This window comes from Bufo gargarizans, chromosome 2 (assembly GCF_014858855.1).
Source record: "Bufo gargarizans isolate SCDJY-AF-19 chromosome 2, ASM1485885v1, whole genome shotgun sequence".
Taxonomy (NCBI): Eukaryota; Metazoa; Chordata; class Amphibia; order Anura; family Bufonidae; genus Bufo; species Bufo gargarizans.
In genome coordinates, this window is record NC_058081.1 from 360,546,259 (window position 1) to 360,562,060 (window position 15,802).

Genomic DNA, 15,802 nt, shown 5'->3' on the forward strand with positions numbered 1-15,802 from the left:
CGATCCCTAGTCTAAATCCCCTAAATAACCGTTTGTGGATGACCTATTCTCAGGATAGATTATCAATAACTGATCAGCGGGGGTCTGATACTCAGCACCCAGTTGTCTCGGAGGCGCAGTGTAATTGCAAGTACTTGTTTCCTTCACTTGAATGTAGCGAGTACTTGTAATTACAATACAACACTGTTGCAAGTGAGACAACGCAAAGTATTATGAAGCGGCGCCGCTTTTCAGTCTCAGGAATGGTGTTTCCTGGATTAGGCTTCTCTTTGGGCCTACTTGGCAGGAGGTCACACACACATAGGTCTTGACTAGCTTTGCTCAACTAAGACTCTCTACTAACCAGGGGGAGGCACCAGCCCATCACTCTGGAAACAAGGCTAACACTTCCAGTGTTAACTGTCTGTTGTCTATACACAACCATTTGGGACACACATTGCATAAAGAATTAAGTACTGTTAACTGTAAATCACATTTAACGTTTGTATAATAATTAACTTTTAGCTGTAATCTGCTGGGTCATTGTACATGCATAAGGGAATATGTGCCAAAATCTGCATAAAAACATAAATGTGAACAAACCTTAATAGCATATAAAGTAATTCTAGATTCAGGTCATAAGCTAAATCTCTCCATGCATGTCCACAGGAGTTACAGAAACAGCCCAGCACACTTTTAGGATATGCCATAAATGACAGGAAAACACTTGAAAAGATATGGCCTGCCTAGAGGAAGTATCCTCAGTGTATACAATCAACAGTAAAATCTATTATGTAGAAAATATATATATATATATATATATATATATATATATATATATATATATATATATATATATATATACACATACATACATACATACATATATACACACACACACATTTACATATCTAGGCGTTATGTGTGATGATTAGGGATGAGCGAATCGACTTTGGATGGAACATCCAAAGTCAATTTTCATAAAACTTTTAGTGAGCTCCCTACAGTATTAGAATGTATAGGCTCCGATGAGCCGAAGTTATTGCTTTGCGAAGTCTCGCGAGACTCCGCGTAATGACTTCACAAATTAATTTATACTGTTAAAAACCATTTCCTGAAACTCTGGTTCAGTTCCAAGTGGTACCTTGGAACGAAACCAGAGTTCGGGAAATTTTTTACAGTAGAAATCAATTTATGAAGTTATTATGCAAAGTTTCGCGAGCGTTCGCGAAGCAATAACTTCGGCTCATCAGAGCCTATACATTCTAATACTGTAGGGAGCTCCTGCTCCGTACAATATTGGAACAAAGTTTTATGCAAATCCTTTGTGAGGATAGTAGTTTGGGATCTAAGACCTTGAATATTCATGTCTGATTATCTTCGAACCATAGTTCATGAATCATTAACACACTAAGAAAACTCAGAGGAACATTGGTAGCATAAAGCTGCTTACATCAATCACACTATTTCTCCACTTTAAGTAACTTTCCGAACCATCAGGGACGGAGGAAATCCCCAGAACATAAGCTCAAAGCGTTCTCCAAGACTAATTATTAGCAAGATAAAGGAAACTCAGCGCCACCACTGCAGTCTGATGTACCATCATGTATTTGTAGGACAAATATAAAGACTATTTTTTACCCAGGTTTTCTCAGGTCTTGTTCTACCAATGCTGGCCCATCATGTGATGACCTGTAGCTGCCGCAGTCATGAGCCATCACAATCCATAGGAGGTTAGCACATTTTATTGTAAGCAATAAAGCTTTTTTGAGCTGTCTGATGGAGGTCTGTTAACAAGTTTGTTGAACAATGGCAGGTAGCAGAACTATGAATGCAGCTCTAAGATATCACAGAGTATGTATCTCTTTATAGTCAGTGTCAAATATATATGCTATCCAGTGGGGAAGACAAAAGATAATACTTCCCATGCAGAGGGTTGTCCTACCAAGACTTGAGAACAAAAAGCGGAAGAGGTTACAGTCCAAGTGGCTATGGATAAGAGGAAATTATCTTTCCTCTATAGGGTCTCAAGACTTTAGGATTTTTAGCGAAGGCTAGAGGACCCCTTTACAGTAGCCATATTAGTCTAAACTTGATCAACACTGATGTAAACCACAAAGTTGCCCGCCGGGTGGAATTTAACAAGGAACAATTATTTTAGCAGATCATTACCAGTCATCATCTGGAAGAGAAGTTGACTATAAAATTTTCGTCCAATATTCACTAGTCGGCAAACCATCTTTCCCAGAGAAATCATTCTCTGTCATTGACCACTTATAAAAAAAAAAAAAAATTGAAAAGACTGTGATGGCCAATATGGACCAAAATGGTTGATTTGGCATAACAATACACCAATCTACTTCTATGTAATGCGTACTTGCACCTGAACATTCAGTTATGCAAGTCTATGTAATGTATTGTACAGCCAATGCCATTTACTTACCTATTCAGTAATATTCATATTCCAACCAGTTCTACATAGATCAGGATACAAGTGGCAAATGATAAGCTGAGCATTTGGAGAAGAGGTTGGAAGGGATCCTTGCTATAACCATCTGCTCTGTATTCTGAATGTTGGAGCACAGAATGTCTGGAGGCATCTCCTCCACATGGTAATACTGCATCTTCATTTTACATCATTAGAGGTGTCAGGAGATTTACAATAAGACTGTTATGCCAGACTTACATACAGTTCAGTTTAATAGGCATCAGACAGGTTTGGTTTTCTCGTGTCATCCAACCTAAGGACAGAGAACTAACAAAACCTCTCTCCTTGGCAAGTAATGCCGCACCTAGAATGCTAACGCTTGTATCCGTTCAGAACGGATCTGTTTGCATTACCATGAACAAAACAAAATTTAAATTATTTATTTTGTTCATGATAATGCAAACGGATCCGTTTTGACTTACAGAGTCAATGGGAGGCGGATCCGTTTTCAATTGCACCATATTGTGTCAGTGAAAACGGATCCGTCCCAATTGACTTGCATTGTAAGTCAGGACGGATCTGTTTGGCTCAGTTTCATCAGACGGACATCAAAACGCTGCAAGCAGTGTTTTGGTGTCCGCCTCCAAAGAGGAATGGAGGCTGAACGGAGCCAAACTGATGCATTCTGGACAGATCCTTATCCATTCAGAATGCATTGGGGCTGAACTGATCTGTTTTGGGCCGCTTGTGAGAGCCCTGAAACGGATCTCACAGGCGGACCCAGAAACGTCAGTGTGAAAGTAGCCCAAGATGTATTTTCCTCCACAGATGACTACCACAGGGCTGCAATACCGGACCATGAACAAAATGACATCATGCAGTAAGGCATGAATACATTTAAAAAATAATAATTTTGTGAGGCAAACTTCTTCCATTTCTAGGACTATGGGCCACCACCTAGAGGACACCAGTATAAAGAAATTATCTGTATCCACTACAGGATGAAAGGACTGGGGCATGCTGAAGGATACTGCAATCCCTTTAACATCTGGAAGAACTTAATGGAGCTCAAATATTTCTGAAGCAAATACAATTTAGGATATATTTTAGTAGTTCATGAACTTTCGGATTATAACTATCAATTTATAGTGGTGAAATAAGACAATATATTGATTATGACCCGGTAAAGTGGTCATTGAATCCATGTAAAAAAAAATGTAAAGGGAGTGCACATCCTCTTGTTACATAAGAAAAGGCTTATCTACAATTATCAAGCCATTGCATAAGTAAAACTGTTACATATGTAAGGTGAGGTGAGGTGAGAATAAAACTACTACATATTCATAAACTTTATATTTAAGCTTGTGGTGCATGAAGAAGACATCGATGTGCACCCCACAATTCAACACATCCATCCTATGCCAATAGACACGTGACGTGACTAAGCATGGTGTATGAAACACCAGCCTTAGGAGATCTGCCCCATAGGCTTTAGGATTTTTTCAGCGTCCCCCTTATTGTCTGCTGGTGAGACTCGATTATGGTGTTTTCAGCCTCTATCCCCCATTGACCAGGCTCCTGATACTGATTACCTGTCCTCAAGATAGGTCACCAGTATAGGACTGATGGGGTCTACTGTTCTCTCCAGCCTCTGGTACCGGAACTAGCACTTTGCACACAGCCAGCAGCACAGCTCTGTTCAATGTAGTGGCTGTGCAGGGTCACATTCAATAACCCGGCACATGCACTACAACATGGATGGAGCTGTAATTCTGGCTCCATTCAAACTGCTTAGTCTGGTATAGCAGATCGGTGGGGGAAGCTAGGTGTCAGCCCCCACTGATCGGATACTGATGTCATCAATATCAGGAGCCAGGAAAACCCATTTAGAACTAGCCAGTCTTGATGTAAGGGACTTTCATTTTGCTCCTGGGACATGTCCCATATGCATACTGTACATCGAGGTGACCTCTACTGCGAGCTACGAGTGCCCTGAAGCAATTTACAGTCATCAGTGGTAATAGTCATGCCCATCTACAACCTGCTCAACGTATTACCAATTCCATACCCATACCAAGCTCCTATTTAAAAAGTAATTGCAGGTGTTAATTTAAGAAGGCCGAGCCACATCGGATTGTTTGCGGCGCTATACCAGCACTGTCCGATTCAGGCCTAACGCAGACTACCGGATTTTTGGTCCGTGTCCGATCCACATTAATTGCAGATCGCACACAGATCCATTCATTTTTTATGGGACTGCAAAAAAATAAACAAATAAAAAAAGTCATCCATGTGCTGTCTGTGCCTGTGTGGCCGGGCTGCAAATGGTAAGAATAGGAAATTTTTTATCCACTTTGCAGACATTTTTACAGTGGGTCTTGGGGAAACTGAATATTGCGGGATGCGCACAGACCACATCCATATTCCAGAGACTGATACAGTCATGTGTAGCAGGCCTCATTCTCAGGATTAGTGGAAGCCCTACTGATCATAAAGTGATGGTAAACCCGCAGACAGATAAGCCATTACTTTCTAAGATGGGAATATCCCTTTAATGACAACTTTAAAGGGAGTCTGTCACCTCCGAGTAAGCATACAACCAGGTAAGGTAGGTGCAGAAAAACCTAACATGTCTTTCTTATGAAAATCTGCTCTTCTAATTCTGAGAAAAGCATCTTTTCATTCTATCCAGATAAGGTCTCATGCATACAGCGGTTGTGCGGCCGTTCCATGCACTGGGGACCGCAATTTGCACGGGCAACATCCGTGCCGTGGCTGGGACGGATTGAGACCCATTCAACTCGAATGGGTCAGTGATCCGTCCGCACCATAAAAAAATAGAACATGTTTTAATTTTTTTGCGGTACGGAGGCATGGACAGAAACCATGCTTCCGTTCCGCCGCATCTCCCGGATTGCAGACCCGTTCAAGTGAATGGCCAGTGCCCATCGCTGTATGCGGGCCGCAATATGACCACAGCCGTGTGCATGAGGCGGGGCCGCGCCATTTGATGCACCATTCTGCAAAATAAGCATTTCTCAGAATTGGAAGACGGCATTTTCAGTAGAAAGGTAGAGTTCTGTGTCAGGTCACTCTATACAGTGGTATGCTTACTTTAAAACTGATTTTGGAGGGGACTCTCTTTAACTCTGCACCTATTTGGTCGTAAGCAATATACTGTCTGATTGGATCATTATTGGTTGATTATAGAGAAGTGACTTGCTCTGTTTATTGATGATCAAGGTCTAAGAAATGTCCGGAGAAAATATCCATTGCCTGATCTATCACTTCTTTCTTTAAGTCTATGAATACACTGTATAATACACTAACTGCAGGAGAAACACTCAAGCGCAGATACTGCAATTTCTATACAGACATCATGCTTACCACAGAGACATTCATTGGCCTGTAGGGGATACAGTTAATTAATGACTTTTTGCAAAAAAAAGCACGGCAGATCATAAAACCTCAAAGAGAACTGGCAGTAAACATGACAAGAAAAGCCCAAATGAGCGCCTCCAAGAACCCTGTTCAGCGATGCAGGCCACATAAATAGGACAGGACACAAGAAAAAAAAAAAAAAAAAAAAACATAGCAAAAGTTATAAGGGCTCCTGTGTGCAGGAGGCACAGTGTACTCTCCTGATAATAAGGGTCCATTTACACGTCCGTAAGTGTTTTGCAGATCCGCAAATTGCGGATCCACAAAACACGGACACTGGCAATGTGCATTCCACAATTTGCGGACCGCACTTCGCCGGCACTATAATAGAAAATTGCATTCCGCAATCGCGGACAAGAATAGGACATGTTCTATTTTTTTTGCAGAAACGGAAGCTCGGATGTGGAAGTGCGGATCTGCAAGTGCGGATCTGCAAATGCGGATCCGCAAATGTGGATGCGGACAGCACATTTCAGCCCTATTGAAAATGAATGGGACTGCACCCGTTCCGCAAAATTGCGGAACGGATGCGGACGTGTGAATGGACCCTCACACAACATATTGGAGAAAATCCACAGCAATTTCATGTATGGATCTGTCAGTGGCAAAAATGTATCCTTTCTATATTTTTACACAGAAAATGATAAGCCTTAGGGCCGCTTCACACGAGCGGATGCCGTGCGTGGCATCCGCTCCGTGAAAGAGTGCCAAGACCCGCTGCAGACTGCAGAGGCACGGAGCGGTAACATGACTGTTAATGCTCCGTGCCTCTCTGTGATCTCTTTACTACGAAATCACAGTTGTCACTGTGATTTCGTAGTAAAGAGATCACAGAGAGGCACGGAGCATTAACAGTCATGTTACCGCTCCGTGCCTCTGCAGTCTGCAGCGGGTCTTGGCACTCTTTCACTGAGCGGATGCCACGCACGGCATCCGCTCGTGTGAAGCGGCCCTTAAGGCTGCCCATGGAAAGCATTACACATGGGGATCCACAATGTAATACAATACCAGCTAAGCGGATAAGATTTCCAAAGTAGACGATGGAGTGCAGCCAATAGCAGACCGTGACGGGAACAAGCTTCTCAAGCATTGCGGGTGATGCTAAGGAGGCTCATTCCCGTGCAGAGATGCAGCGGCGGCCGTGTAGGTCTCCGGAGCAAAGATAGTGCCTGGGAGCGAGGCAAGTATAACCTGTATGAGATGCCCAGGCATTTTAGGTGTTGAATAACCCCTTTAATGGCTGCCAGCTATCTCTTCCGACTCCCTTCTAGGGTTGGGTGAGATCAAAAATATTCCCACACTAACGATATTAAGACATTTATCGCGATGACGATATATATCGCAATAAATGTCCATTTAGAAAATAAAAACACAAAACATGTACTCGTGTTTCCTTGTTGCCCCCATACATTATAATGTCTCCTTGATGCCTCCATGCAGTAATATCTTAGTTGCCCACCAAGAACGGGGTCACCGTCCCCCCCCCCCCCCCAATCTGATGGCGCGGCTGTGCCCCCTGCTGCTCTATTAATTCTCTATAGGAGTGCTGGAGACAGCAGCGATCAGCCATTTTCACCGCTCCCACAGAAAATGGGACACCCTAGTGGAAAACCCTGATAAGTGGGTTGTGTCAGTGTGCACATGGTCAGGAAGGGCACCTTTTCACCATAAAGATGCCTTTCAAACAAAACATTGGGGGTCATTTACTAAAGACTGGCGCTTCCCATATGAGTCTTAGTCCCTACACACTTCAGCCATATTACCGCAGCCCCCAGAGGGCAGCGACTGTTCTCAGCCCCGGCTTCTCTGTGCAGCAGCCCCCGGAGTGCAGCGGCTGTTCTCAGCCCCGGCCTCTCTGTGCAGCAGCCCCCAACGCGCAGCGGCTGTTGTCAGCCCCGGCCTCTCTGTGCAGCAGCCCCCAACGCGCAGCGGCTGTTGTCAGCCCCGGCCTCTCTGTGCAGCAGCCCCCAACGCGCAGCGACTGTTATCTAGGATTCCTGGCTCTGGGGGGTTTACAGCCATTAGATGCCATTTCTTTGGGACCTAAAAGGACTTGTACCCGCATGACTAGGGTTGTCACAATACCAACATTTTGATTCAATTTTGGTCCCATAAAAAAGTAATGCAATACTCTATACTACGCAAAAGAAAAATTAAAATGCCCCCAAAAAAGTGTGCTTCCGCAATTTATAAAACGTGTGGCCCATAATAGAACAGTCCTATCCTATTTTTTAGGGGAGAAGGAGAAAAATTGAGAATCGTGTTTTTCACATTTCTTTTCTGTTACGGCGTTCACCACATAGGAGATATTTTTCAATACTTTAATAGTTTGGACTTTTTCGGACGTGGCGATATCCAATTTGTTAATTTTTTATTGTTTATATAAATTGGGAAAGGGGGGTGTTTTGTTTATTTTTTTATTTAAAAGGGATTCTGTCACCTCCCCTAACCCAAAATCGGATTTTAACCACTTAAGGACCACAGGTTTATACCCCCCTAGTGACCAGGCCCTTTTTTACAAATCGGCACTCCACAACTTTAGCGGTTTATTGCTCGGTCATGCAACTTACCACCCAAATGAATTTTACCTCCTTTTCTTCTCACTAATAGAGCTTTCATTTGGTGGTATTTCATTGCCGCTGACATTTTTACTTTTTTTGTTATTAATCGAAATTTAACGATTTTTTTGCAAAAAAATGACATTTTTCACTTTCAGCTGTAAAATTTTGCAAAAAAAACGACATCCATATATACATTTTTCGCCAAATTTATTGTTCTACATGTCTTTGATAAAAAAAAAATGTTTGGGCAAAAAAAAAATGGTTTGGGTAAAAGTTATAGCATTTGCAAACTATGGTACAAAAATGTGAATTTCCGCTTTTTGAAACAGCTCTGACTTTCTGAGCACCTGTCATGATTCCTGAGGTTCTACAATGCCCAAACAGTAGAAAACCCCCACAAATGACCCCATTTCGGAAAGAAGACACCCCAAGGTATTCCGTGAGGGGCATGGCGAGTTCCTAGAATTTTTTATTTTTTGTCACAAGTTAGCGGAAAATGATGATTTTTTTTTTTTTATCTTTTTTCCTTACAAAGTCTCATATTCCACTAACTTGCGACAAAAAATAAAAAATTCTAGGAACTCGCCATGCCCCTCACGGAATACCTTGGGGTGTCTTCTTTCCAAAATGGGGTCACTTGTGGCGTAGTTATACTGCCCTGGCAATTTAGGGGCCCAAATGTGTAAGAAGTACCTTGCAATCAAAATGTGTAAAAAATGGCCGGTAAAATCCGAAAGGTGCACTTTGGAATAGGCGCCCCTTTGCCCACCTTGGCATCAAAAAAGTGTGACACATCTGGTATCGCCGTACTCAGGAGAAGTTGGGCAATGTGTTTTGGGGTGTCATTTTACATATACCCATGCTGGGTGAGAGAAATATCTTAGCAAAAGACAACTTTTCCCATTTTTTTATACAAAGTTGGCATTTGACCAAGATATTTTTCTCACCCAGCATGGGTATATGTAAAATGACACCCCAAAACACATTGCCCAACTTCTCCCGAGTACGGCGATACCACATGTGTGACACTTTTTTGCAGCCTAGATGCGCAAAGGGGCCCAAATTCCTTTTAGGAGGGCATTTTTAGACATTTGGATCCCAGACTTCTTCTCACACTTTCGGGCCCCTAAAAAGCCAGGGCAGTATAAATACCCCACATGTGACCCCACTTTGGAAAGAAGACACCCCAAGGTATTCAATGAGGGGCATGGCGAGTTCCTAGAATTTTTTTTTTTTTTGCATAAGTTAGCGGATATTGATTTTTTTTTGTTTTTTTCTCACAGAGTCTCACTTTCCGCTAACTTAGGACAAAAATTTCAATCTTTCATGGACTCAATATGCCCCTCACGGAATACCTTGGGGTGTCTTCTTTCCGAAATGGGGTCACATGTGGGGTATTTATACTGCCCTGGCTTTTTAGGGGCCCTAAAGCGTGAGAAGAAGTCTGGAATATAAATGTCTAAAAATGTTTACGCATTTGGATTCCGTGAGGGGTATGGTGCGTCCATGTGAGATTTTATTTTTTGACACAAGTTAGTGGAGTATGAGACTTAGTAAGAAAAAACAAAAACAAAAACAAAAAATTTCCGCTAACTTGTGCCAAAAAAAATGTCTGAATGGAGCCTTACCAAGGGGGGGGGGGGGGGGGGGGGGGTGATCAATGACAGGGGGGTGATCACCCATATAGACTCCCTGATCACCCCCCTGTCACTGATCACCCCCCCTGTAAGGCTCCATTCAGACATCCGCATGATTTTTTACGGATCCATGGATACATGTATCGGATCCACAGAACGCATGCGGACGTCTGAATGGAGCCTTACAGGGGGGTTATCAATGACAGGGGGTGATCAGGGTAATCAGGGTGATCACCCCCCTGTCACTGATCACCCCCCCTGTAAGGCTCCATTCAGACATCCGCATGATTTTTTACGGATCCATGGATACATGGATCGGATCCACAGAACGCATGCGGACGTCTGAATGGAGCCTTACAGGGGGGTTATCAATGACAGGGGGTGATCAGGGTAATCAGGGTGATCACCCCCCTGTCACTGATCACCCCCCCTGTAAGGCTCCATTCAGACATCCGCATGATTTTTTACGGATCCATGGATACATGGATCGGATCCACAAAACGCATGCGGACGTCTGAATGGAGCCTTACAGGGGGGTTATCAATGACAGGGGATGATCAGGGTGATCACCCCCCTGTCACTGATCACCCCCCCTGTAAGGCTCCATTCAGACATCCGCATGATTTTTTACGGATCCATGGATACATGGATCGGATCCACAGAACGCATGCGGACGTCTGAATGGATCCTTACAGGGGGGTTATCAATGACAAGGGGTGATCAGGGTAATCAGGGTGATCACCCCCCTGTCACTGATCACCCCCCCCTGTAAGGCTCCAATCAGACATGCGCATGATTTTTTACGGATCCATGGATACATGGATCGGATCCACAAAACGCATGCGGACGTCTGAATGGAGCCTTGCAGGGGGGTTATCAATGACAGGGGGGTGATCAGGGAGTGTATATGGGTGATCACCCGCCTGTCATTGATCACCCCCTGTAAGGCTCCATTCAGACGTCTGCATGTGTTTTGCGGATCCGATCCATGTATCCGTAAAAATCATGCGGACGTCTGAATGGAGCCTTACAGGGGAGTGATCAATGACAGGGGGTGATCAGGGAGTGTATATGGGTGATCACCCGCCTGTCATTGATCACCCCCCTGTAAGGCTCCATTCAGACGTCCGTATGCTTTTTGCGGATCCGATCCATGTATCCGTGGATCCGTAAAAATCATACGGACGTCTGAACGGAGCCTGACAGGGGGGTGATCAATGACAGGGCGGTGATCAATGACAGGGGGGTGATCAGGGAGTTTATATGGGGTGATCATGGGTGATCAGGGGTTTATAAGGGGTTAATAAGTGACGGGGGGGGGGGGGTGTAGTGTAGTGTAGTGTGGTGTTTGGTGCGACTGTACTGACCTACCCGAGTCCTCTGGTGGTCGATCCTAACAAAAGGGACCACCAGAGGACCAGGTAGGAGGTATATTAGACGCTGTTATGAAAACAGCGTCTAATATACCTGTTAGGGGTTAAAAAATTCGGATCTCCAGCCTGCCAGCGAGCGATCGCCGCTGGCAGGCTGGAGATCCACTCGCTTACCTTCCGTTCCTGTGAGCGCGCGCGCCTGTGTGCGCGCGTTCACAGGAAATCTCGCGTCTCGCGAGATGACGCCTATTGGCGTTAGTGTGACCTGGGAGCGCCGCAGCATTGACGCCTTTCGGCGTTAGTGTGACGGGAGGAGGTTAAAGCAGTCATGCAGCACAGCTTACCCTGCTGACTGAGGGAAGAGCAAGCATCGGACGTCACTGGGCTCGGCGCATGCCCAGTGACGAGGATGAAGCTCCTGCCCTCAGTCTCCTGCAGATCGCACTGGCGCAGCCCTCAGTGGGTACTGCGCCTGTGCGAGAGTTCGTTCGGCCGTGCGGGAGGGGGAGGAGGGGGATGAGAGGCTGTGGGAGGTTAGGCGGAAGGAAGGCGGGCTGGGCACTGTAAGAGGGGCGTTACTGGGCTCACTAAGGGGAACAAAACGCCCCTCTGGGCACCTTCAGGGCTAATTTGCATAAAAGTCAATTTGATCATAAACTACTGGACGGATTACAAGATAGAATAGCACAGCCTATTCAAGGTAAGCTGTGCTGCATGACTGCTTTAAAATCCGATTTGGGTTAGGGGAGGTGACAGAATCCCTTTAATAACTATTAGCCCCCTTCTGGGGGTAGAACCTGGGATCTTTACATCCCTTGTCCTATGCACCCTAATAGAGATCTATTAGAGTGCATAGGATCTCACATTGTCCCTGCTGCCCTGCGCACACGGCAGCAGGGAGATTACCATGGCAGCCATGGATGGCTTCAGTAGCATCCTGGCTGCCATGGTAACCGATCAGAGCCCTGAGATTTCACTACTGGGGCACCGATCAGAAGCTACCACTGCACCACCAATGAAGAGGGGAGGGGACCCTGTGGCCACTGCCACGCCACCAGTGAATGTAATTAACCCCATAATACAACTATAGACTGCAGACGCCAGCCAAATCACACAGCCGGCACTCGGCCTCAATGACAGGGATCCCACTGAACCATGCCAACTAACCCCTCAGGTGCCGCATTTGAGGGATAAATTGCCTCGGTTCGCCGCCATTGAGATGGGGTGCCGGGTATGTGATACGGCTGGCACCAGCAGTCTATATTTGTATTGATAGTAATTCTCTCAACCACAGCCCCTCCCCCTCCCTATTATCTTCTCATTGGCGGCGCAGCGGCCACAGCCCCTGCCCTCCTCCTCACTATTATCTTCTCATTGGTGGCACAGCGGCCACAGCCCCTCCCCTCCTCCTCCTCCTCATTGGTGGCGCAGCATTAGCATGTTCTCTGAGGGTTCAGCCATCTTTAGACAATCCACCACAGGGGGCAGCATTCCTACCAGTCCATATTCTAAATCAACAACTTCATATTAGTATAAAGACTGGGTACAAACTGTACTTGACCATTTGTCAAATCCAGGACAGAAAAATCACACATCTTCTGAAACTTCCTGAGGGAGCCAAATTATACGGAATTGTCAAATGGCTGCAAGCAAAATCTGTTACTGAGTCGAGCCCCTAGTTACTGGATATGGTAACAATGTCTTTCCTGACAGGCATTCAATTCCTTGTGTACCCTTGAAAGCCTACGGGTTAAGCCTGAATGCTTTCAAGTGTGGTGGCATAACAGCTAGGATTTATCTGGAGGGCCAGCTGACGGCTCCCAATATCCATGTACAGAGACCATCTGCCGGGGTTAGGTCTATTGTACACATATAGAAGAGGAGACGTCACGACACTAATACAAATATAGCGGGCACAGATAGTTACATCTTACAGTTGGCACTAAGTACCAAACCGGGCACTTCCGCCTACCCGGATGGCATAGATGAAGTATACCAGCTGTACAGACGGCCCGGTGTATTGTAAAAGGGGCGACTGATTTCACTAGAAATTCTTGCCCGGTGCATGAACTGCACTCATGTTATTTTTGCAGCTCAGCTGTTTTGTGCCTTTATCCAACATTCGGGACAATGTGGCATCTGTCACCTCTTATAGGGGCACATGGCTAATCCTCTCAGGAGGCATAGTGGCTGGTACCAGAATGCCAAACCTGCGTTCTCCACCACCCAGCGTTTTCATCTCCATCCTAACAAACGGTTAATATTCTGTCATGATGCCTGAAGACGAAACCGCTAATCTCTCTAATCCCTGGTCACACACACAACCATACGGGATATTATGACATGGAACCACAGCCGCTGCGAAACGTAAAGATACCCACAACCCTTAAGCCAGGTATAATTCAGAATGGCGCAGAAACATGAGTGGCTTCACGCTACGGGCGGGTTCACACATAGCGGTTTTCATGCCGTCTTTCCTTTTAAAAATCTATGGCGAAATATAAAAAAAATAAAAATATGTTTGTTTGTGGTGCTTTCTTTAGGGGGGCAGTATAAGGCCGCACGCTCCAAGTGTGGCATTTTTTTTCCCCCCTCGGAAATTGCTTTAAAAAAAAAAAAATGCTATTTTTGATTTTATTTTTAAATAAAGGCCACCCAAAAATGAATGTAATTTAGGGAATGGGACCTTGATCAACGGAAATATTCAAATACCCCAGTTTTATGACGTAATTGCGACTACTATTTTAGTCAGAAAAAGCATCACTGCTTTCAAGAGGTTGTGATTTTTTCACGTTTTGTATTTTATTGACGTTTTACCTGGCATCGCTAGGTAGCGCCCACCATTTTCCCCTCACACAGGTGCACGGTCTTGAGAAATATGGCGCACAAGCAGGTCTACACCAGTACTAGTAAACGCATCCACAAAAACCACGTTAGGTCATGTTCATACAGTGCAGATACCACATGCAACTGTATAGAAAGCCAGGCACATATTCACACCATTACCACACCGTGAAGACGGAGAGAGGGATAAAGAACCCCCATTTTCAGGATTATTGGGGGTCTGCCTGTATCAAAGAGGGGCACTGATGGTTCATGGGGTGAAAGATCCATTCTTCCTGCATATTCATACACTTCAATAGACACATTAGCGCAATAGTTATTTCAATATAGAAACTTCCAACATCCCAATTGCATCAAATAATGAAAGAATATGCAAGTCAGGGTCTAATATACAGAGAGGACCCAGAAAAAGCACTTTCTGGCCCAATGTCGTACATGTAATAATGCAGACCCTATACAGTGAAGGGCTGTCATGAGAAGAAGCCACTTGTATTGTATGGGGCACTGCTTTAGGTGGTAAACCTTGCCCCATTTGACAGATTTTTTTTAAAAAATTAACTCTGAATTGAGGGAAATTAGGAGGAGTACACTTTTGTGAGGGGTACGGAGGCAGAGGGTCACCTGAAGCTCACAGCACAGTGACAGCTGCACTCAGGGAGCGCACCCAGCTCTGCTACACCAGTTCCCTGCCCAGTACAAATTCAAACCAGGCACCTGAGCAGCCTGTGCCCGAGCTTCCCGCCCCACAGATAACACTCCCATAGCAACCGGGGCACAGCCGTTAGGGCTTGAGGGCACACCCGCCCACCATTACCTGCCACCTCGTGCGGTAACAGGTGGGCTCCGGGCAGGGGCTACTACCTACTGTACACGGCAAGTCCTGGCCGGGTCCCCATATTCCAGCAGACGGCACCTCCCCGGCCCCCAGAATGACAGCCTAGCCTTCACCGTCCGAGAAGAGATGCCCAGCAGCCTCACCTGGCAAGGTTTTGTGCACCGTGTTCCCCATAGCAGAGCTGGTAGCAGAGGGAGGATATCACTGAGCCCTGTACCGGGAAGTGAAGGTCCATTTAACCCCTTGCTCCCGGTAGTAACGCACGGCTTGCTCCTCAGTCTCTCGGCGGCTGCTCCGCACCCTCCCTCCGTGCAGAGCTACAGCCCGAAACCAGTGACTGCATCCACAGCCGCCGCCGCTCCAACACGAGGGGGCGTGGCTGAGCGCGGACGCCACGCCCACAGCAGCCCTGTCATGGGAAATAACGAGGCGCAGCGGAGGGGCAGTGTGTCGGCGGCGCAGCACGGAGCCCCGGGCGTGAGAACTCCCATTGTCATAGCTAGTACGGCTCCATCCCCTGCTGCACATGTCACTGGCTGGGGCGCTCTTAAAGGGGTTGTCCAGCTACTTTCACACTAGCATTAATATTCCATCTCAGGGCATCAATACCGGAAAAAAACGCTTCAGTTTTGTCCCCATTCATTGTCAATGGGGACAAAACTTAACTGAACAGAACGGAGTGCTCCAAAATGCATTCTCATACC

The 15,802-nt window shown here is 45.6% G+C and overlaps 1 protein-coding gene across 1 annotated transcript in view; it reads right to left on the reverse strand.

Annotated features, from left to right (window-relative positions):
- NEURL1B (neuralized E3 ubiquitin protein ligase 1B) overlaps nucleotides 1-15,446 on the reverse strand; it is a 67,062-nt gene extending 51,616 nt beyond the window's left edge. The window contains exon 1 of the mRNA XM_044280730.1: nucleotides 15,242-15,446. Coding sequence (XP_044136665.1) covers nucleotides 15,242-15,272 — 31 coding nt within the window. The 5' untranslated portion in view covers nucleotides 15,273-15,446. The remainder of the gene's footprint in view (nucleotides 1-15,241) is intronic.
- Between the last annotated feature and the right edge of the window lie 356 nt (nucleotides 15,447-15,802).